Genomic DNA, 22684 nt, shown 5'->3' with positions numbered 1-22684 from the left:
TGTATATATTTATAAGGAGCAGGTCTCTGCATTTCATGTTATTTCTCACATTTAAAACCCACAACTTTTGAGGGCAGTTTTGCCTCCTGGATGAGACCAGCTCAGTGTGACTTGTTTGGGATCCCCAGCTGGCATGGGAAGCCCCCCTTTATGTTTGCCACCATCATGGAAGTTCCTGTGCACGCTCTGGGGGGTCTGGGGTTTCCACAGTGATGCTGGGTCACTTTGGCGACCGGTTTAGTTCAGCTGTGTTGGGGGAGGAAGGAAAGGGTTTGCTTCTCCCCTCAGCGGTTTCTGAGTGACCAAGGAGTGTGTGGGTCAGGTTTGCAGTCAGGCAGCACCTACAGCTAGACAGGAAACTGGGAAGTGACAGCATTTAGACAGAAGCAAAAAAAAAAAAGAGGTTGCAAGTGATCTTAAAGTTTGTGTTATTTATATATTTTAAGGTTTTCATTTTATAACTGTCCTTTCCGTCAGATGGAATATGGCATAAACCAGTCATAATTAGCATTTAAATGTGATTAAAGCCTGCACAGCTTGGAAAATAATTCTCATGGTACTGTCTTTTTCAGGTTTTGTTGATTTAAACAAGAGTAAAAGTTTCACAAACATGACCCTTTACAATCTTTTAGAAAGAAAAAAACAGAGAAGAATGGTATACCTTAAAGCTATCGTCTAGGTCAGTGTTTTCTAAGTGTCTAAAGTTATCTGTCGCTGCGGACAATATCCATAAAACTCAGTGGAGTAAAACAAGGCCCGTTTCATGTCTCTGAACCATGTGGAATCAGGGTGGTCCTCCTCCCACTTGGCATCCAGGAGGGTCACTGAGAAGTAGCTAGAGTCAGGGCTGCTGTGGAGGGTCCACGGCAGTGTCCCTCCTGGGCCTGGGTGGGGGTGGCTGAAAGCTGGGCTCCGCTGAGCTCCTCCCCTCCACATGGTCTCCAGCAGGGGGTGGTCAGCAGCCTAGGGCTCCAGAGCCCAGGGTGGACATGGCCAGTTCCCTTGTGGGTTGTCAACCTCGCTCTTGTGATCGTGTCCTTACCCCACTCACGCTGGTGCTTACTTCCTATGTTCCCTGCTCCATGTTCTGTAAAGCCTTGTCCTAAGCAGGTAAATGGCAGCAGGACACATTTGACTTGCTGACTATCTTTTCCTGCTAAACATTAGATATGTAACTAATTAAAGTTTCCTTAATGAGTCTCTTGAAATCATCTCACATGCCACACTTCATGAAACACTGATTAACAGGACTGACTGCTGCACTGCTCCATGTCTTGTAGATAGAAGGTGGATGGTTCCATGTCCTCTTATTTACATTGCTCCCTCCTGTGTGTGGTTGAGTTTGTGTGATCTTTTCATTCAGTGGCTTGCTGCTAATGATGTGATGACATTTTCTCATTAGGTATGGAAGATAAAGGTGACCTGAGCAGTGCGGAGGCACCTGAGACTATCAAACCCACAAGGAAAGGCTTTAGCAAAACCCGGGGATTTGGAAGAACCACTGTTGCTAAGCGAGAGGGTATGGGAGACATGGAGGCAGGCTCGCTGGGGCAGCAGCCCCCACGGCAGCACAGCCTGGCCCTGGGACGCACTGGGAGGCAGCCACAGCGCACCGAGCGGGTGGAGGAATTCCTTACAGCAGCTCAGCACCAAGGAAGACAGAATGTTCCTGTCTCCCTTGCGGATTCCAGTGAGCCAACGTCTTGTCCAGTGCCAGATGTTGAAACTGCCTTGGAAGGGAGCGTAGGAAGTACCTCTGAGATGAAAAGTGGCCCCCACTCTGGTTCCTTGAGTGTACAGGAGCGACCTGCCTCTTCTGGAAAGGCCACAGGAGGAGAGGACAAGGAGGACACCTCCGACAATGACAGTGATGGCCTGACTTGGAAGCAGTTTCAGAATCGCCTATGGAGAAAGCAAGAGCAAGAGCCACCTGACAGGCCCCTGAAATGCATCCAGAATCACCTGAGAAAGAAGCGTCGGGAGGAGAATCCCACGGAAACCGTGCATGTCGAGGCAGGCACTGCTGTTGAGAATGCTCTGCCCAGCAAGCAAGAGCCAGAGACTGTCCAGAGGGTTGTGTCCCAGGCAGTGACCAATGATCAAGAGAGTCAGCGGGAGAGGTTAGCAGCTCAGCAAGTTAAAGGTGAATAGAGCAGGTACTCGGGCACGACTAAGCCTGACTGTGAGCTGCACAACCCCAACACCCTGGACCACATGTGTCTCCAGCCTCACAACAACAGGCAGGTCATGGGAAGACAGGGATGGGCTGTCCCAGCTTTAAAAGAAATCCGGGTGATGAAAATAGTGTTTAAATTTGTTTTGATTTTAAATGTTGCAAAGCTAGGCTGGATGAATAATTTTTTCACTCAAAAAAGACGAACTTATCATTATCAAAAAAGGAATGAAAGGCCTGCCTAGAGCCACCCCTCCCCTGTGGTAGCCACCGGACATGTGGCTGTTTACAGTCAAAGTGGTGAGCATGGGAGGAGGTGAGAAGCCCCTGTCCCCCACCCAGCCACATCCAGCCAGTGGCTGCCGAGTAGACCACACATGGTCCCAGGAATCTGTCAGAGTACTCCCCTAGACTGTTCCTTGGGAGACAGCAGAGGGCCAGGTGCAGACTGGTTTAACCCCAGTGTGGACATGGGGGCAGCTCAGAGTCTTCACTAGACTTTGGTGTTAAGGAATCTCTGTTGGCTTGTTGGTGGGACAAAGGCATCATTGCTATTTTGAGGAGACGTTTACTGAAGTAGTTAGGGTCCAATGCCTTGAAAGCCTATAGCTCACTCCAGCCAAAAAAGGATAAAGAAATTTAGTTGAGTGTTAGGAAAATCATGAGAGGGACATATGTGTTCTTTGTTCTGTTCTCTGTACTTTTCTGTATATTTGCATTTTCTTTTTTTTTTTTTTTCTTTTTTTTTTGTCTTTGTGACCGGCCGCACTGCGCTCAGCCAGTGAGCAGTGCACCGGCCATCCTTATATAGGATCCGAACCCGCGGGCGGGAGCACTGCTGCGCTCCCAACGCCACACTCTCCTAAGTGCGCCACGGGGTCGGCCCTATATTTGCATTTTCTAAGCAATAGAATGTTAAAACCTATTAGACTTCTTGATTTGTCAAAAAATGAGTGTTTGTTCCTCACGTCCCATTCCTAGTATCACTTTTATGATTTCAGGTTTATGAGTTGCTGTGACCGATGTGAAGAATGGTTTCATGGCTATTGTAGGGGCGCTTCTCAGGCTCGAGGAAGGCTTCTGGAAAGGAATAGCGAAGATTATATCTGCCCAAACTGCACCGTTCTCCAAGTGCAGGATGAGACTAATGCAGAAACCACAGATCATCGGGAAACTAAATTTAGACCTGCAGATGCTGATGACACAGATTTTACCAGTATAGGAACAGTGGAGCAAAAATCTAGTGAAGACCAAAATATAAAGAGGAGAGTTGAGAAAGCAGCAAATCCAAGCAGAAAGAAAAAACTCAAGCTTTGCCAGCCTGTGAGTATTTTGGCTACTGAGGTAAACATTAAGGGGATGAACTTATGGGTTCCAGACTTGCTATTGGTAGAAATATCAAGGCTAGAAAAGTTTCTGTCTTGGAATAAGCTAATTTCTACCAGGACGGGTGCTGCATCTGGGGTGGGGCCTCCCGAGCTCTGCCCCTGTCTCCTGCCCACACCATCTGGACAAGCATCTGTACCTACCTCGTGTGCTGTTGTGGACTTAATTTTTAATTCACTTTTATTTCCATGTTCTTGATGTTACTTACATATTTTATGTGTATCAGCAGCATTGTTTTTCAATTGCTTAGGTGCATGTGCCCCTCTGTCTGGACCCCACACACACCATCTCGAGCTGCCTTGTGGTTCTTGTGCCATCTCAGTGTGGGAAACCCTGAGAGGTGGTGGGGCTTGCATCAGTCCGACCCTCACTAGTTCTTGTGCTCATTGTATCATTTCTCTGTCTTGTGGCTCTTTACTTGACTCTCCTTCCCACCTGGTTTTTATGCCCCTCTGGGACTGTGATTGTTTATCATTTTTCCCACATATGTTAGCTTCTGCTGTTGAGAGCTGTCACATGCTGTCATAATCTCCATTCCAGTGCCCACGAGGTGGCCTGACTCAGAGCATGTTTCTTTCTGGGTCTTCCTGAGTCCCTGGCCTAGCCCTACCCTGGCAGCTTGTCTTCTAACAGAGGCCAACTGACCAGGAGGCTTTGAGGTTGCTGTGTCTTGAAGTATCTCTGCCTTATGAACACTCTTGCACTGTGTTAGCTGCAAGGTGGAAGTGCAAGGACTGAGCCATTTATTTTATTTTTTATTTATTTATTTTTTTTTGCCTTTTTCGTGACCGGCACTCAGCCGGTGAGTGCACCGGCCATTCCTATATAGGATCTGAACCCGCGGTGGGAGTGTCACCGCGCTCCCAGCGCCGCACTCTCCCGAATGCACCACGGGCTCGGCCCGGACTGAGCCATTTAAATAAATGTGCTATGAAAGTATTAAGAGTGACTAAATGGAAATATGACATTACTGTTAATATCAGAATCATTAAGAAAATTAATAGGAAAATTATCTATTTCATGTCTTTATTGTCAATGTCTTTGACTTAAGCCTATATAAAATTTTATTCTAAGTAAAATAGATTCTATGGAGGAAAAATAACTATGTTATTTAATTTGAGAAATAAGTTTTCACGTAAGTACATTTGAGGGACACATTCATGTGTATTTAGTCTTGACCATCAAAGCAGAAGCAACCAAGTGTACTTCTTGTGCTGTATTAGGTTTCTGTGACTGCATAACACACTACCACAAACTTAGCTTAGAACAACACATATTTATGGTCTCGGTTTCCGTAGTTCTCAAGCCCGAGTATGGCTTAGCTGGACCCTCTGCTCAGGGTCTTAACAGGACTGCAGTCAATCAGAGGCTCAACAGGGGAAAGATACCCTTCCAGAAGCCCAGAAGCCCTCATGTTGTTCAGTATATAAGTATGTCCCATGCAATTTTTGTGGCATACTTATATAATGTTTTTTGTTTATGTGAAGTTCAGATTTAGTTGTGTGTCCTGTATATTATCTGGCAGCCTTACTCAGATCCTAACCTTGGTTGTCCCTCTCAAAACAGGGCAGCTTATTTCACAATCAGCAATAGAGTCTCCTCTCTTCAGAAAAGGCCAGTTTTTCTTAAGGGTTTTTGCCTGATGAAGTCAGGCCCTTTCTGGTCATCTCGTTTGAGGCCTCGATTACATCTCTGCACAATTGCCCTGTAGCAGAAGCTGATTGTGGATATGAAATCTCATCATGTCCATGGACCTTGCTCACACTCAAGGGGGAGGGAATTATACAGAGGACATGTACCAGGGGCCGGAGTCCTGAGGGTCACTTTAGAGTTCTGCCCACCACAGATGATGTGAAGGACAGTCAAAATGTGAATGCCTTGCCTCAGGGAAATACATTCATGCAGTTTGGATAAATAAAATAAGGTTTTATTCATATTAAAAATACTGTTGGTATCTCTTCATTTAAAACAGTGAGCTTGGTATTCTACATAGTGATTTTACACAGCATTTTAATGTTGAAATTGGCAAGCACACTGTCTGAAGCTCCCTGTTTTGCTCTGCAGGTGGTAGAGGCTCTGGGCACCTCCAGGTGTACCCGCCTTGGGTGCTCCAGTGTGGTGCAGTCCAACTTGGCCTACTGCAGCAAGGACGGTATTCTTACAGATGGTGCAGCTACTATGAAATGCCTAAGTTCAGGCAAAGAACAGAAGCCAAAATGTAAGGAAAAGATCAACATGAAGCTAGAAAACCTCCATCTTCCACAGGTAAGCTGAATAAGACCAGCCACTTGAACAGTTGGAGCAAAATTTGTGTAAAATTGTTTTCTCCTTGATACTTATTTTTTTATTTATCTGCAGAATGTAGGGGACAGCAGGTACAGACGTACTGCAGATAGTATCACCTTTACTTTTGCCTTCCACCTTTTCCGTGTATTTGTTTTTTATTACCCATTAGCTGAAATTCAGTCATGTAAATGAAGTGAAGCAAAGGCAGGCAACTCACTGCTGCCTGGAGAACATAAGACTTCAGGACACTGGCAGCAGTCTTGAAAAAAGAGTTGGTAGTCACCCGACCGAGTTTGTATAGAGAGTAGACACACACGGCAGTTGGGAGGGAGGTGAGCTCTGGACAAGGCTACGTTCTTCATTTGAGACCTCACTCCCAAGATTGTTTGTTTATTATTTTTATTTTTTAATAGACTTTACTTTTTGAGCAGTTTTAGGTTCACAGCAATATTGAGCAGGAAGTAGAGAGATTTCCCACTTATATCCCTGACCCACACATGTGTAACCTGTCCCATTATCAACATTGCCCAACAAAGTGGTACATTTGTTACAATTAATGAAACGGATTTACACATTATTATCCAAAGACCATAGTTTACATTAGAGTTCACAGTTTTTTGTGTATTCTGTGGGTGTGGACAGATGTTTAATGATATGTATCTACTGTGGTACTTACTGTTGCAGACTTTCATTGCCCTGAAATCCTCTCTGCTCTGCCTATTCATCCATTTCTCCTCCATTATCTCTGATCTTTTTACTGTCTCCATAGTTTACCAGTTTTTTCTTATCTACTCCTTCTGTTTTATTTTTTGCTAAAAGAGAAATTTATTTAATGTAAATGCATATATTAGTAAAAAAGAAAGATCTCAAATCAGCAATCACCTTTGCCCCTCAGGAAACTAGAAAATGAAGAGCAAACTAAGCCCAGACCTAGCAAAGAATGTAAATAATAAAAATTAGAGCATAGAAAAAAGAAACAATATAGACAAAAGTATAGGGAAAATCAATGAAACTAAATGTTGGTACTTTGATGAGATCCACGAAATTGGCAAACCTTTATCTAAATGGACCAAGAAAAAAGAGAGAAAACTCAAATAACTAAAATCAGACAAGAAAGAGGGGTCACTACAACAAAATTGACAGAAATCAAAAGGGTTATAAGAGAATACTATGAATAATTGTTGGTCAACAAATTAGATCATCTAGGTGAAATGAATAAATTCCTAGAAGCACACCACCTACCAAAACTGAATTTTGTAAGAAGCATTTTGGACAGAACTATGGCTAGTAAGATGGGTGATTACCATTTTTTGGATTGCTGCTGTAGGACTCCCTTGAGGATTTCTTACAGGGCTGGTGATGTGGTGATAAACTCCCACCATTTTTGTCTGGAAAATACACTATTTGTCTCTCATTTCTGAGGGATAGCCTTGCTGGATATGGTGTGCTTGGCTGGCAGTTTATTTCTTTTAGTATTTTCAATATGTCATCCCACTTCCTTCTGTCCTACAGAGTTACTGTTGAAAAGTCTGCTGTTAGTCTGATAAGGCCTCCCTATAAGGTGACTTGATGCTTTTCTTTTGCTTCTTTTAAAATATTGTCTTTGTCTTTGAGCTTTGCCAGTTTGGCTATTGTGTGTCTTGGAGAGGATTATTGGGGTGAATCTGTTTGGGGATCTTTGAGCTTCCTGGGTCTGGAGGTCCATGTCTCTCCCTGTTCCTGGGAAGTTTACCATTACTATTTCATTGGATAGGTTTTCCATGCCTTTTCATTTCTCCTCCTCTTCTGGAACACCCATGATTTGAATTTTTGTGTGCTTAAGGTTGGCTGCTAGCTCTCTTAGATTTTCTTCCTTTTCAAAAATTCTTTTTTTCATTTCATTTCTTTTCTTTTTTTTTTTTTTCCTCTCCCTGCCTGGGTAATTTTAAAAAGTCCATCTTCAAGATGAGAAATTATTTCTTCTGCTTGTTCCATCTTCCTGCTTAAGGCTATTGGTTGTATTATTTCGTTGAGTGAATCAGTTCCATGAGTTCTGGTCATTCTTTTGTAAAGTATTAGTCTCTTTGTAAATTTCCACCCTTATATCTTAGATTTTCTTTCTCATTTCTTTATGTTGTCTGAGTCTTCTCTTAGCTCAGTGAGTTCCTTTGAGATTGTTGCTCATAATTCCCCTTAGGTCCTTGCATGGGTTTCTTGCTATATAGAGTCTGGTATTTCTGAGTTACTGTATTCTTTTTGTGGTGTCATATTTTCTTGGATTTTCATATTTCTAGTATCTCTATGTTGATGTCTGGTCGTCTGTTAGAGAATAGTTGCTGCTTCTTCTGTTACTCTGGAGTGGGCTTTGAAGAGAGGGATGTACTTTTCTTTTTCTAGACTCCACTGGTGGCTTTCCTTGTGTCAATGCAATCAGGTATCTGGTAGGCTGCCTGCATGACAGCTGTGTTACTGTGGTGGTCTTGAACTGCTTTTGCAGCAGCCGTGGCTGTGGTAGTGGTTGTGGTGGCCCACCCACGTGGAAATGGTGTTTTGTTGTGCTCCATGCCTGCTTCTAGGCAGGAGATGCTGCCCTCAGTTCATGCCAAGGACTCCAGGCATGGCCTGCTTCCAGCTAGAGGAAGCTGCCCTTGGCCTCTGCCAAGGTTGTCCTGTTTTGGTACTCTGTGGAATTTGGGGAGAATTCAGGGATGGCTGGAAATCACAGGTTCTTGTCCAGGCCTGTCCTGCGGCTCAGATTGACGTTACATTTATGACAAGGAAAGTGTTAACTTGTACTGTTTGGAGAGTTTGCTTGATTATTTTCAAATGCTTATGTAACTTTTAGGTGACTTAATTTTTAAGGTTGGTCATTTTGAATCATAGAACTGACAAAGAAGTGGTTGCTGCTGCACCCAGGAGGAGAATGGCAGCACCAAGCATGCCCTGGGCTTGGCAGAGGATAAAAAAACATCATTTGTGCTCTTCTTGCATCCTGTGTCACTGCTCTCATACCTCAGCAAGGATCCCTCTGTGTCAGGGATCTCCTTGTCGCTCAAAAAGTTGCAATCCTGAATAAGAGGTGGGAGTGCTAAGGGTTGGCTGGATGTGTAAGGGTGGCCAGACTGCTGCTGAGCAAATGTATGCAGACTCAGGGTAGATGACCCAAAGAAGAAATAGGATTATGACCTTTCTTGCTCAGTGAAATGAAGTGGAGGTGTACTTTCTGGCCTTCTTAATGATTGGGGTTTTACTGATTATCCAGGGAGGCATTAAAAGCTCTTCTCTGCACAAGAGACCGGCTCCAGAAAAAAAAGAAGGCACAGTGAAGAAGGCAGTGGTGGCTTTTTCTAGGAGCAGGTCCCTCGGGAAGGAGACAACTTGTGAAAGCAGCGTGCCTTCCTGGGCAGGAAACCAGGATTACAGTGCAGTAAAGCTGGAAAAGACTTCCACTGGCTCGTCATCACTGTTGTGCAAACGTATGTATCACCTGGGGGCTGGCCTCCTGAACCCCTCCCACTCTTTCCAGATAGCCGTTTCCTGAGCCTGTCCAGGACTGGGGGTTGCAGTTGTGTTTTAATGCTTGTTATAAACCCTGGCTGCACCATGAGGGCTGGAAACTAATGCCCATGTCCAAGATACCACCTGACACCTAAAATCTATCTCTAGTCTGTTGGGACTTCCAATCAGTGTTTTCCAGAATGGTATACAAATCTCATTATTAAATGTTTCACCTTGATGATTAAGTTTTTAACCTGTTTTTACTATCGGGCTCTGATAAGTATTCGTATTGTCTTCAGCAAAATCTGAATAGATAGACTGCCCAGCATTTAAAATTCCTCATTGTCCAGACATCAGTTAATCTTCTTATAACCCATATAAAACTTTGGTTTTCACACATGATCTGCTCTCAGCACATAAAATCATCCCCTTTTTTTATATGTTCTGGGAACTTCTGCAAATTAGTGTTGCATCTGATGTTCAACTTAGGTATGCTTTTCAGGAGTTAAATTTATTTCTGACTGGACAGGTGGGAGTTTTTCCATGTCCTACTCATATACCGCACACCCACATAACATGCATTTGAATTTTGAAGGGCATTTACTGCTGCTCTGTTGATCCCACAGTGAGTGAGGGGTGTGCTTACACATGTGGAACTGCAGGGTGTGCTCACTAAAGGGAAAGTGCTGAGAATTCTAAGTGTGACTGGCTCCCTAGCTCACCTCTTGAGCTATTATTAAAGATCAGACTATTAAAGGTCATATCCTGGCATACATTTCAAATTAATGAAATGAAGTTAGTTTAGACAGATCCATGAAACCCCAGATTAGATCATGCAGCTTTAGATCTTGTTTCTCAGACTAATGCTGCAGAATTAAATTATAGAAATTTAAATTAGACTCATCAGGTACATTTTATTTTATTATAAAACTGCTCAAATCAGTTATTTATGCCGTTCATAGTGCATCTTTTTCCTTTTAAACAAAACACCAAAAAGGTTAAATAGCCCTAGGTTTCAGGATTGTAAATGTGTTCTGTGTTTTCCTTTTTGTTGGCCCTTTAATACATCACTTGATACACACACCCGCACGCACGCGCGTGTCCTTTTGGTTATGTAAACAGCCCAACACCTAAGAAATGGAGTCCCAAGTAAATTGAGTTAACCAATTACTGTATTGTAACGAATCTCCATACACCTTAGATTGTTTGAGCTGAGAATTTCATGCTAGCAGATAGCACGTCTCATATGTTCATTAAGTTACAGCAGCTCTACAAAACAGCACTTTTACAGAGCTGATGAACAGATGTAAAAATAAGCATCACCTTTCTGTGATGGATAGGTAGCAGTCACATTTTAATACTGTGGTAAAATGCTTTAACTGAGTTGATTATAGCCACTTAAGAGTAAAGGAAAGAAAACCCAGGGGGTATAAATAACTACGGGAGAGATAATTTGGGTGATTCATTTTAGTTCAGTTAGTTTTCCTCTGTGTCAACCAGAATTGGAGAGCTGACCCTGAGACTCCAAGTGTGGGGGTTGAGGAGAGTGTGTGCATTGGAGAAAGGAAAAGATGAGGAAATAATTTGCCCTAATCTCAGTCTTATCTCCTATGTCACTCAACTTTTGATGGGGGACAGGGATGGATGGAAGCCCAGATCAGTGAGGCTAATTTCTGTACTCAGGTTTTCTCCTTTGGCCTTTCCCACTTCTTCCATCAGCTCTTCACTGATGCTGATACGGCTGATTAACCTTCCCAGCACATCTCTACATCTCAAAATTGAAATTGATGGGTATCCAAAACTTATAAGGGACATACTTTTGAGCTACTTGCTTCTGATCATTTTCTGTTTCCCCAGAAATTTCATCTTTCCAAAAGATGGTTGGGAAGAGAGTAGGGTCATGGGTAAAATAATCTACCTCTCTCTCCCACCAAACATCTCTTGGACTTTGTGATAGCAGGGCACATCCTCTGAGTCCTGAAAGGTACAGCGGGAGGGGGCATCATGAACACAGACCATCGTAACTCTGCACCCCATGAAGACCCTTTGCCTCCCTGGCTGGCTGCGGAGATGTCTTCAGGTGGTGGAGGTCTTGAGGCTGATACCGGGTCCACTTCCAGTCTGTATGACTGTGTACATTGTGAGAAGTCCTGTGGCATAGAGCTGAGCATCGCTGTTGCTTGTGGAGGTGACTGTGACAACATCCAGTGTGCTTCCATGTGGCTGGTGCTGCCCTCAGGGTGTGGGCACAGTTACATCTTCTCAGTGACCTGAGCCTTGTTGTGCAGGAAGCTTTCTGCTGCTGCTTTAAGGAGGTGTGCTGCCTGTTAAAGTATCCTTCACATTCTCAAGGTGATGGTATTAACATGCAAATGTTCCTCTGATTTTTAGTAAATTGATTTTTTGGGATTTCTATATAATTTCTTTAGTTTACAGGCACAATTTGCATTTTAGTTCTCCCCGAGAGCATGTTTCCCTTGTGTTTTTATATCTGTTTGCTTCCATATTGCTTCTCTTTGTTTCCACTGTTTACCCCCCATTACTCAAGGCATGAACTGGGCTGAAAATTTTTTTCTAAAGTATTCTTCATTTATTACAATTATGAAATGGAAGTGGCTGGTATTTATATTCACAGGCACAATTCCCTGTATTTTGGACTCCCAAAGGCTTGTTAAGTAATTTAAAACACTTGGGATGTGAACAGATTTTAACTAGAAAATAGATTTCTTTCTTTTTTTTTTTTCAAAAGATGACCGGTAAGGGGATCTTAACCCTTGACTTGGTGTTGTGAGCACCACGCTCAGCCAGTGAGCGAACCGGCCATCCGTATATGGGATCCGAACCCGGGGCCTTGGTGTTCTCAGCACCGCACTCTCCCGAGTGAGCCACGGGCCGGCCCAGAAAATAGATTTCTACCATTTAATTCTAGCTGTGGGAGTTGAAATGGAAAACCTTAATAGCCTGCAGACCTAAACTCAGATAATTGCTTGTGCATGTTCTCCATCTGAAAGCCTTGTCCTCCTGCTCATGTGTGTACACGTGCCATGCAGGTGACCAGGCACAAGGTGAAATGGATCCAGGAGAACAGGTGTCCTCAAGGCTAAATTCTGGCATGGGCTCCAGAAGCACATTGCAGTGAAATCATAAGGAGCAAATTTCCTGTAATAGAACAAACATATGGAAGAATACTAGAACCCAAGGATGTTTTGTAGAAATTTAAAAGTGGTGGAGGGTGTGTCGGTATTTTAAAAGTTGCATAAGCCGTTTTCCTTCGTCTGTCCCAGGGTTGTCAGTGACAAATAAGTGAGGCTGGGAGTAACCAGACATTGTACATCTAAACCAACATTCTCCTCCCAACTGAAGAAATATCAAAATTTGTACTGATAAAGGGTTTAGCTTGACAGCTGGTTTTTAATGTTATCCACATAGCTGGAATTTTCTTTAATGTCAAGAATGACATTCTTTTGGTATTTTAAAGTGTCTTACTTTTTAAATTATTATTATTAGCATATTCATTATTACAAATTATGATTTTTCTCTATGCCCTTTACCTGACCCATCAGGTCCCAAACTCCCTCCCTCCTTCCATCCCCCCATCTCTAGTAACCATTAGTTTCTTCTGTCCTTCTGAAAGTTCAAGGAATTGTTGTAGTCTTTTCTGTTTCCTTATTACTTTGTTTCTTTGTTTTTTAGCACCTAGTTATAAGTGAGAGCATGTGGTATTTATCTTTCCTTGTCTGGCTTATTTCACACAACATAATTTTCTCCAGACTCATCCAGGTTGTTGCAAATGGCAGAATTTTGTTCTTTTTTATAGCTGAGTAGTATTCCATTGTGTACATGTATCACATTTTCCTTATCCAGTCATCTGTCGATGGGCACGGAGGTTGGTTCTATATTTTGGCTATTGTAAATAGAGCTGCAGTGAACTTGGGAGTGCAGGTATCCCTTCGATATGATGATTTCCATTTCTTTGGATAAATACCCAGTAGTGGGACTGCTGGGTCATTTGGTAGTGCTGTCTGTATTTGAGGAAACTTCTTACTGTTTTTTATAGTGGCTATGCTAACTTACAGTCCCACCAACATTATAGAAGAGTTCTCCTTTCCCCATATCCACACTAGCATTTGTTATTAATGGTCTTATTAATGGCCGGTCTAACTGGCATGAGATGATATCTCAGTGTGGTTTTGATTTGCATTTCTCTGATGACTAGTGATGCTGAACATTTTTTCACGTACTGTTGGCTATTTGTGTCTTTGAAAAATGTCTATTCATCACGGAGAAAAAGGAACTCTCATACATTGTTGGTGGGACTGCAAAATGGTGCAGCCTCTATAGAAAATGGTATGGAGATTCCTCAAACAATTGCAGATAGATCTACCATACGACCCAGCTATCCCACTGCTGGGAATATACCCAGAGGAATGGAAATCATCAAGTCGAAGGTACACCTGTTCCCCAATGTTCATTTCAGCACTCTTTACAATAGCCAAGAGTTGGAACCAGCCCAAATGCCCATCATCAGATGAGTGGATACGGAAAATGTGGTACATCTACACAATGGAATACTACTCAGCTATAAAAATGAATGAAATACTGCCATTTGCAACAACATGGATGGACCTTGAGAGAATTATATTAAGTGAAACAAGTCAGGCACAGAAAGAGAAATACCACATGTTCTCACTTATTGGTGGGAGCTAAAAATTAATATATAAATTCACACACACACACACACACACACACACACACAAAACCGGGGGGGGGGGGGAAGATATAACAACCACAATTATTTGAAGTTGATACGACAAGCAAACAGAAAGGACATTGTTGGGGGGGAGGGGGAAGGGAGAAGGGAGGGAGGTTTTGGTGATGGGGAGCAATAATCAGCTACAATGTATATCGACAAAATAAAATAAAAAAAATAAAAATTAAAAAATAAAAAGAAAAATGTCTATTCATCTCATTTGCCCAGTTTATAATTGGATTACTTATTTTTTTACTGTATAACTGTTTAAGTTCTTTGTATATTCTAGATATTAAGCCCTTGGCAGATGTAGAGTTTGCAAATATTTTCTCCCATTTTTTAGGTTGTCTTTCTGCTCTGTTGATTGTTTCCTTTGCTGTGCAGAAGCTTCTTAGTTTGATATTAACTCATTTGTTTATTTTTTATACTGTTGCTTGTGGCTTTGGGGGTCTTATTCATAAAGCCTTTGCCCCCTCCTACTTCCTAGAGTGTTTCCCCTATGTTTTCCTTTAGCAGTTTAATGGTTTGGGGTCTTTTATTCAGGCCTTTAATCCATTTTGAGTTGATTTTGGCATATGGTGAGAGATACTGGTCCAGTTTCATTCTTCTGCATATGGATGTCCAATTTTCCCAGCACGATTTATTTACTGAAGAGGCTGTCTTTTCCACAGTGTCTTTTCTTGTTGACTGTCAAAGATAGTTGGCTGTAAGTATGTAAGTTGATCCCTGGGTTTTCTGTCCTGTCACATTGATCTGAGTGTCTGTTTCTATGCCATTACCATGCTGTTTTGAGCTTTGTAATGTAATTTGAAACTGGGTAGTGTTATGCCTCCAGCTTTTTTATTTTATTTTATTTTTTTAAAGCTCAAAATTGCTTTAGCTATTCAGGGTCTTTTTTTATTCCGTATGAATGTTAGCATTGCCTTTTCTATTTCTGTGAAGAAAGTTGTTGATATTTTGATGGAGATTGCATTGAACCTGTAGATTGCTTTGGGTAGAATGGACAGTTTCACAAGGTTAATTCTTCCCATCCAAGAGCCTGGAGTGTCGTTCCACTTTTTATGTGTCCTCTTTAGTTTCTTCTAGGTGTATTTTGTAGTTCTCATTGTAGAGATCTTTCACCTCCTTGGTTAAATTGATTCCTAGGTATTTTATTTTTTTGGTGACTATTGTAAATGGGCTTGCTTTCTTGATTTCTTTTTCTGCTAGTTCATTATTGGAGGATAAAAATGCTACTGATTTGTGGGTGTTGATTTTGTACCCTGTGACATTATCAAAATTGTTAGTCAGCTGTAAGAGTTTTTTGGTAGTGTTTAAGTTTCCTATGTATGAGGTCATGTCATCTGCACACAGGGACAATTTGACTTCATCCTTTCCAATGTGGATGCCCTTTATTTCTTGCTCTTGCTTGATTGCTCTGGTTACTACTTTCAGTACTATGTTAAGTAGGTATGGTGAGAGTGGGCAAACCTAACTGTTTGTCTATTTTATTTATCTTTTCAAAAAACAACTTTTTGTTTCATTGATCCTTTGTATCATTTTTGGGGTCTCCGTTTCATTTAATTCTGTCCTGATGCTATTTCTTTCTCTCTTGTACTTTTATGATTGGACTGTTGTTATTTTTCTGGTTCTTTGAGGTGTCGTGTTAGGTCTTTTTTGTGAAGTCTTTCCATTCTTTTGATGTAAGCACTTATTGCAATATACTGCCTTCTTACTATTGCTTTTGCAGTATCCCACAGGTTGTAGTATGATGCATCTTTTGCCATTAGTTTCAAAAGAATAACCCATAGGTATTCAGGAGTCTGTTGTTTAGTTTTCATGCCCTTGAATAGTTTCCAGAAATTTGCTTGTTATTGATTTCTAGTCTTAGTCAATTATGGTCAGAAAAGTTACTAGGAATGATGTCAGTTTTTAAAAATTTGCTGAAACCTGTTTTGTGCCCTAACATGTGGTCTGTCCTGGAGAATGGTCCATGTGCTGATGAGAAAAACGTGTGTTCTCTAGTTGTTGGATGAAATGTTCTGTAGACGTCTGCCAGGTCCAGTTGGTCTAAGGTTAAGTTTAAGCCCTGTGTTTCTTTGTTGAGATCTGTCCAATGCTGAGAGAGGGGTATTCAGGTCACCTCATATTATTGTGTTAGGGTCTATCTCTTTCTTTAGGTCTATGAGTGTTTGCTTTACATCTGGGTGCTCCAGTGTTGGTTGCATATATGCTTATTATTGTTAATGTCTTAACTGGAAAGATCTGTATCATTATATAACTACCTTCTCTGTCTCTTTTTATGGATTTTGGTTTGAAGTCTGTTTTATCTGATAGAAGAACAGCCACTCCTGCTCAGTTTTTGTTTCCATTTGCATGGTTTATCTTCTCCCATCCCATCACTTTTAGTCTGTTTCTTTATAGGTGAGGTGGGTCTCTTGAAAACAGCATATGGTTGGGTGTAGCTTCTTTATACAATCAGTCAATCTGTGTCTTCTTAATGGGGAGTTTGGCCCATTTGCATTTATGGTTGTTATTGGTAACTATTGCTTTATTGCCTGTCATTATATTGCTTTTCGTTTAGATGTTTTCAATATCATTTGTTCCTTTCTTCCCCTTTTATTTTTCACCCTCAATGTTAGTTAGACTTTTCAGGTAACACGATTTAACTTCTTTCTCTTTCTTGTTAGCATTTTGGTTTTAATGGTGGGTTTTGGTCTTTCTTGTAAATCCAGGAGAGTGATTATCATTTTTCAGTTTCTGGATGCAGGACTCCTTCGAGAATTTCTTGCAGGGCCTGTCATGTGGTAGTGAACTCCCACCATAATTTTTGTCTGTCTTGAAAATACACTATTTCTCTCTCATTTCTGAAGGAAAACCTTGTTGGGTAAAGAATTCCTGACTGGCAGTTTTTTTTTTTTTTTTTTTTTTTTTTTTCTTTTTCCGTGACCGGCGCTCAGCCAGTGAGTGCACCCGTCATCCTTATATAGGATCCGAACCCGCGGTGGCGGGAGCGACGCCGCGCAGCTAGCGCAGCACGCTACCGAGTGCGCCACGGGCTCAGCCCCTGACTGGCAGTTTTTTCCTTTTAGTGTTTTGAATATATCATCTTATTTTCTTCAGGCCTTTAAGGCTTCAGTTGAGAAGTCTGCTGTTCGTCTGATGGGAACTCCTTTATAGGTGACTTGACACTTTTCTTTTGTTGCTTTTTGTCTTTAAATTTTGCCAGTTTGACTATAACGTGGCTTAGAGAGGATCTTTTTGGATTGCATCTGTTTGGGGATCTTCGGGCTTCCTGGATCTGATGGTCTGCATCTCTCTCTGTGCCTGGGAAGCTTTCTGTCATTACTTTCTTGGTTACGTTTACAATGACTTTTCATTTTTCCTCCCCTTCTGGAATACCCATGATTTGGATGTTTGTGCACTTGAAGTTTTCTATTAGCTCTCTTAAATTTTCATTTTACCCCCCCCCTTTTTTTGTCTGCCTGGGTTATTTGAAAAAGACCATCTTCTGGGTCTGAAATTGTTTCTTCTGCTTGCTCTCGCCTGCTGCTCAAGCTTCCTGTTTTGTTTTTTATTTCACTGAATGAATCCTTCCTTTCTGGTTTTGTTACGTTCTTTTCAAAAGTATTAATCTCTTTGTAAATTTCCTCCTTCATTACCTGGATATATTTTCTTGTTTCATTGTGTTCTCTAATTGATTCTTCTTTTATCTCTCTGAGTTTTATTAGGATCAGTGCTTGGAATTCCTTTTCAGACATCTCAAGGTTTTCTTACTTGATGGAGTCTGGAACTTGAGAATTACCATATCCCTTTGGTGGTGTCACATCTTCTTATTTATTTGTATTTCTGTTATTTTCATTGGTGTTTGGTCATCTGATAGGACACTTGTTTCTTCTATTACTCTAGAGTGGGCTATGAGGGAAGAGACTTCCTCCTGTTTGTAGGCTGTGGTGGTGACTCTTATATCAGTGCAGTCGGGTGTGTGTTGGGCTGCCCTGGCTCCTTTTGGGTCAATGTGCATGGCCCTCTGGGGCTCTGGTGGGCCTGCAGCTGCAGAGGAGTTTGGCTTGCAGGATCCTGCACTCACCTGGGTGCTGGCTCTGTTGGTATGTGGAGGCCCTCCAGGGCTCTTGGACGTGTGGGTGGGCCTGCAGCTGCATTAAGGAAGTGCCCAAGCTTGCAGGTTCGTAGAAGAGAAACAGTCCTTACAGCTGTAGCTGATGGTGAGGATTCAGGACACAGTGAGAGTGAGAGAGGGTCTGGAGCCCGACTTCCCTGAATCAGTCACCAGCACTGAGAAGTAGTGTGTCTCATCTGTTCCTTTGCCTGTGAGGAGCCATCCAGTGTGTGCGGTCACTGGACATGGGTATCTGTGGGGTTGGTTGGGACTGTGCAGACTTGAGCTCTTGCCCTGTATTTTTCATCCCTGTCTTGCTGCAACTTCCATGTGGGTTACTGGGAAGATTCTACCCAGAGGAGCACATTAGCATAGTTCCTTTGCTGGAGGACAGATTATCTCCTCCTGGTTTCTGTGAGGCCCTCTAGTGCCACCCAGCATCCAGCAATGCTGTATTGCCACAGCCATCCTTGTAGTGAGACAAGACACCTAGTTTCATGCTTTGGGAAATTAGCCCACTAGGGTGTGCTGTTGCTCCCTGTGCCCAAGGGCCTGCTTCGTTCTATAGTCGGCTGGACCCCAAACAACTTATTTCCATTGTAAACAAATGGCCAGGCCCGGCAGCAGCAGTTTCATCTGGGGCAGCAGCCTGGTCACGGGCAACTGTTCCTCCTGCTGCTAAGGTTTAAGGCAGCTCCCTAAGGCAATACCTTTCCTCCCTACAAGCAGGCCCCATGGGTGCAGATGCTAAAGGAGGCTGTGTGGACAGAGTGGCTTCCCTCCTGTCCAGCGGACAGATGGAAGCGGACTGGGTGACACACCTCTGATCATGATGCAGTTACTGCTGCTGTTGACCAGCAGAGAGCTCAGCAGCTCGCAGGGGTGTTTCAGGGGTGTCTCAGAGGTGTCCCTGAGAGGTGGTGCTGCTATTTTTCTAGAGTAGGTTTTTTTCTGGTTGGTCACAGAGTTACTCCTTGCCCTCCTGCAAATTTATACATGACATAATTCACTAAAAAGTGAACTTACAAGTTTACATTTTAGCGGTGCTCAAAAATGAGTTTCTCTTTTGCTGCCATTCCAGCCGAGCTGACCCAAGTCCAGCACCACCGCTGCGGTTGCCACTCACAGTGGGACAGAAGTGCATGCAGGTCCCTGGGGCAGCTGCTGGGTAGAACTTTTGGCATATTTTGAACATTTTCCCTCAAAGTAGAACAGAGGCTTAATATGTGTCACAGGAAACCAGCAGGTAAACTGTATGCAACTGGCCCTGTAGTCTCCCAGTGATAGAACATTTTACCAATAATTTACTTATTCCTATTTATATACTCTGTAAAGAGTATGTAAAGGATAATGAAGGTTGGCTTTTAAGAGAAGTAGCCAATTTTATAAAATAGCATCTTCACGGTTAAGGAAAGCAATCACCTTTTGTAATGTATTACATTATTAATTTACTACTACTGCTCTTGGGTAATAGGTGACTTTAGTCACATGTATTGGAAAGTCCCAGAAACAAACTTTTGGTTTTTCCATGAATGAGTGAGCAAATACATCAACTAGACAAGTCGTGGAAGTATTAATCATTTGTGGACATCTCATTTTAAAGCTTATAATTTGGAGAAATGTAGTTAATATTTTTGAGGTGAACATGTATTTGTAACCTGAAACAAGGTGATTGTTAAATGTCACTAAGGTTTGGTTTCAGGTCACATAGCACAGGTGTCCCATGTGCTGCATTCAAGGTGTTTTGGAAATGCCTTAGACCAGTTTTTTAGAGTTACTTAGAAGTACAGTGTTAAAATATTCTCAGAAAAATTTCTGTTTGTAAAAGCAATGACTGAACTGCTTTTGGGTCACAATTTCAATCATGCCAGGTTCATTCTTTTCATGACTGCTGGATGGTCAGCTTCCTGGCTGGTGGTTAGTTACATACCTCTCTAGGCCAGTAGTTGGTTCATGGTGCCCTTGCTCAATGTCAGAGTCCTTTGACATTGTGATCTAGCACTTCTTCCTTGCTGTGCTTTACATGTTCAGCCCTTCCCTGTCCCCTGTACATCTTCCCCCATGGAAAGGGGGACTCTGCAGATTTAATCTAATCTAAACTCTAGGAGCCGGTCAAGTTAGATGCAGCAAACCTCGCTAGCTAAATCTGAGTTGTTAAAAAATAAATTTCCAAATACTAACGTACTGTGATCCCTTAGGTATACAAGTTTGATCGGATAAAATAATACACGTAAAAATGTCAAAACAAGGTGTCTGGACAGTAAGAGGTAGTCTTTGTTGTTGTTTCTAGCATGTCATTGTTTTCTATTTTGTCAGACACTGTCATTGCTGTATAGTGCACTTCATTTGGAGACCCAGGTCCCAGGGGCATGAAGCATTTAGAGGTGTGGCTGTTGTAGCATGTGAGCCACAGTCCCCAGGGGACACAGTGGTCTGTGGAGAGCCTTGACCACTGAGGCTTAGAAATGCTGCCAAGTATGGGGTTCTGTGGGCAGCCACCTGTGGCAACGGGCAGGCAGGGTATGAGGTTGGAAAGGCTCTACCTGTAGTAGACATGGCGTCTGCACCAGAGCTCCTTCCTAGCTGAGGGGTTGCAGTGATGATCTTTGAGTTCTGTTGGACTATATAGGATTATAATGCAGAGTGTTCTTTCCTGGCATGTAAAGCTTTTTGTGCAAGTTGAGGGCTTTTGAGGTTTTTTTTTTTTTTGAGATTTTGACTATAATCCTTGTTTTAATTAAAAGCACTAATTTACTGTTTACCACATTAATTGAATAATGACTAGAGGGCTGTAAAGGAGGACATTTATACAGCAACATCATTATATTGTTGGTTGCCAACTCTTAGTATGGAAACCTGATTGACTTTCCCCATCTTGACTTTCCCCCTCCTCTCACCTTTCCATATTTCATCAATGGCATCATCTCCAAGTGACTCGTCTAGTAGGACAATATAGCATGTGAGACCTCCCCCCCTCCATGCTCAGATGTGGTGGCCACAGAGGTCCACTCGGGGTTGAATGTGCATGTAAGGAGCTCTCGTCTGTTTACCCTTCCTGAGAAGACTTTTGAAACTCAAGTTTACAAAAAAATTGCACTTGAATTCTTAAGTGCTATCCCAAACCTATGTCGGGTTTTGTTTGTTTGTTTGTTTGTTTTTGGTAAAATGAAGTGTGTCTGTCCTTCAATTTTAAAGCTCAGCTGAGGAGTAAATTGTGTCTTTGATTATGGAGTTTGTTGGTTGAAGTAAAAGCTTTAGTATAATAAGATAATAATGCATTTTTCTATCTGAAATAAGCCATAGTCACTATCATAAATACTGCTGGCAGCCCTTAATTATGCTTCTTTTCTGAATTTTAAGATTTTAAAAATCCTTTTTTCTAAATGTATCCTATTCAGTAATGCCTAGTAAGCTCCTGCTAGTTAAGGGTGGGTGTGCTTTGAGGCCTGTTCTCCTGTGTCACCAGCACACCTGCACTCTCTTTTGCAGCTAGGAAGGCAGACGGAAGAGCAGAGGAGAAGGCAGCGGTGGCCTCGGCCTCAAAGAGAAAAGCCCGCCCGGGCTGCTTGGTGGGCAAACGACCGTCACCAAGACATCTCGCTCCAAAGAAGTCTCCTCCTTTTGCTAATGTGGCAGCAGCCAAACCAGCCATTAAAAAGGCACCCTCTGGCTTCAAGGGCACCATCCCCCAAAAGCCGTGCCTTTCGGCCACCCCCTCAGGTGGCACTTCCGCTGTCAGGCACAGGGCTGCTTCCAGACAGTTCCCTGGATCTGCTGCTTTGCCTGGAGCCATCAGGAAGCCGGTAACAACTTCTCTTCCTGTGGCTTCTCCAGTCCCAGGACACCTCAGGACCTGGAGCCCTGCGCAGTCACAGCCCAGTTCACAAATTCGGCAGAATATACGATGCTCCTTGAAAGAGATTTTGTGGAAAAGGTGAGTTGTTTTCCTTGGCTTTTATCTGTGGAAGCTCTTCCATGTATAGTGTGATCATTTCGACATTGCCCCACCGTTTAAAAATGTAATGTATCCAAATGCAAGGGGTTTATGCAGTTTCTTTTTCATTCCTTCAGAGTCAGTGACAGTGATGACTTAATCATGACAGAGAAAGAAGTAGGAAACATTGCCCTTCATCTGGAGAAGGAAATGTTTAACTTGTTTCAAGTTACAGATATTCGCTACATGAGAAAATACCGCAGCCTCCTGTTCAACCTCAAGGATCCTAAAAATCAGGTGTGTGTGGTCTCTGTGTACTGCAATATTCCTGACGCAGAAGGAAACTTGGTGTGTGTTTTCTATTAGCTGAGTTTCACAGTAATACATCAAACAGCATTTGCAACATTTATATTCTTTCCATGAAAGTTAGGAAGTATTTTTATCCTCTGTGACACTTCTGTATGCCCCCATGTACTTGGTGTTATTTGAGGATCTTTCTGTTCCCTACCTTAAGTGGACTCTTGTCAGTGATCTCAGTGGCTGAAGTTCATCTTTATTTCACCAGATTAGCCTCTTCTA

General features: G+C 42.4%; 1 protein-coding gene across 1 annotated transcript in view; it reads left to right on the top strand.

The window, feature by feature from the left end:
- LOC134376775 (death-inducer obliterator 1-like) overlaps positions 1-22684 on the top strand; it is a 130137-nt gene that overhangs the window by 98150 nt on the left and 9303 nt on the right. The window contains 6 exon segments of the mRNA XM_063095301.1: positions 1403-2240; positions 3175-3496; positions 5624-5824; positions 9087-9300; positions 21661-22105; positions 22243-22402. Coding sequence (XP_062951371.1) covers positions 1405-2240; positions 3175-3496; positions 5624-5824; positions 9087-9300; positions 21661-22105; positions 22243-22402 — 2178 coding nt within the window. The 5' untranslated portion in view covers positions 1403-1404.

Source organism: Cynocephalus volans, chromosome 4, assembly GCF_027409185.1.
Source record: "Cynocephalus volans isolate mCynVol1 chromosome 4, mCynVol1.pri, whole genome shotgun sequence".
In the NCBI taxonomy this organism is placed as follows: Eukaryota; Metazoa; Chordata; class Mammalia; order Dermoptera; family Cynocephalidae; genus Cynocephalus; species Cynocephalus volans.
Note: the sequence above shows the minus strand (reverse complement) of the source record. Positions and strands in the feature narration are given on the sequence as shown.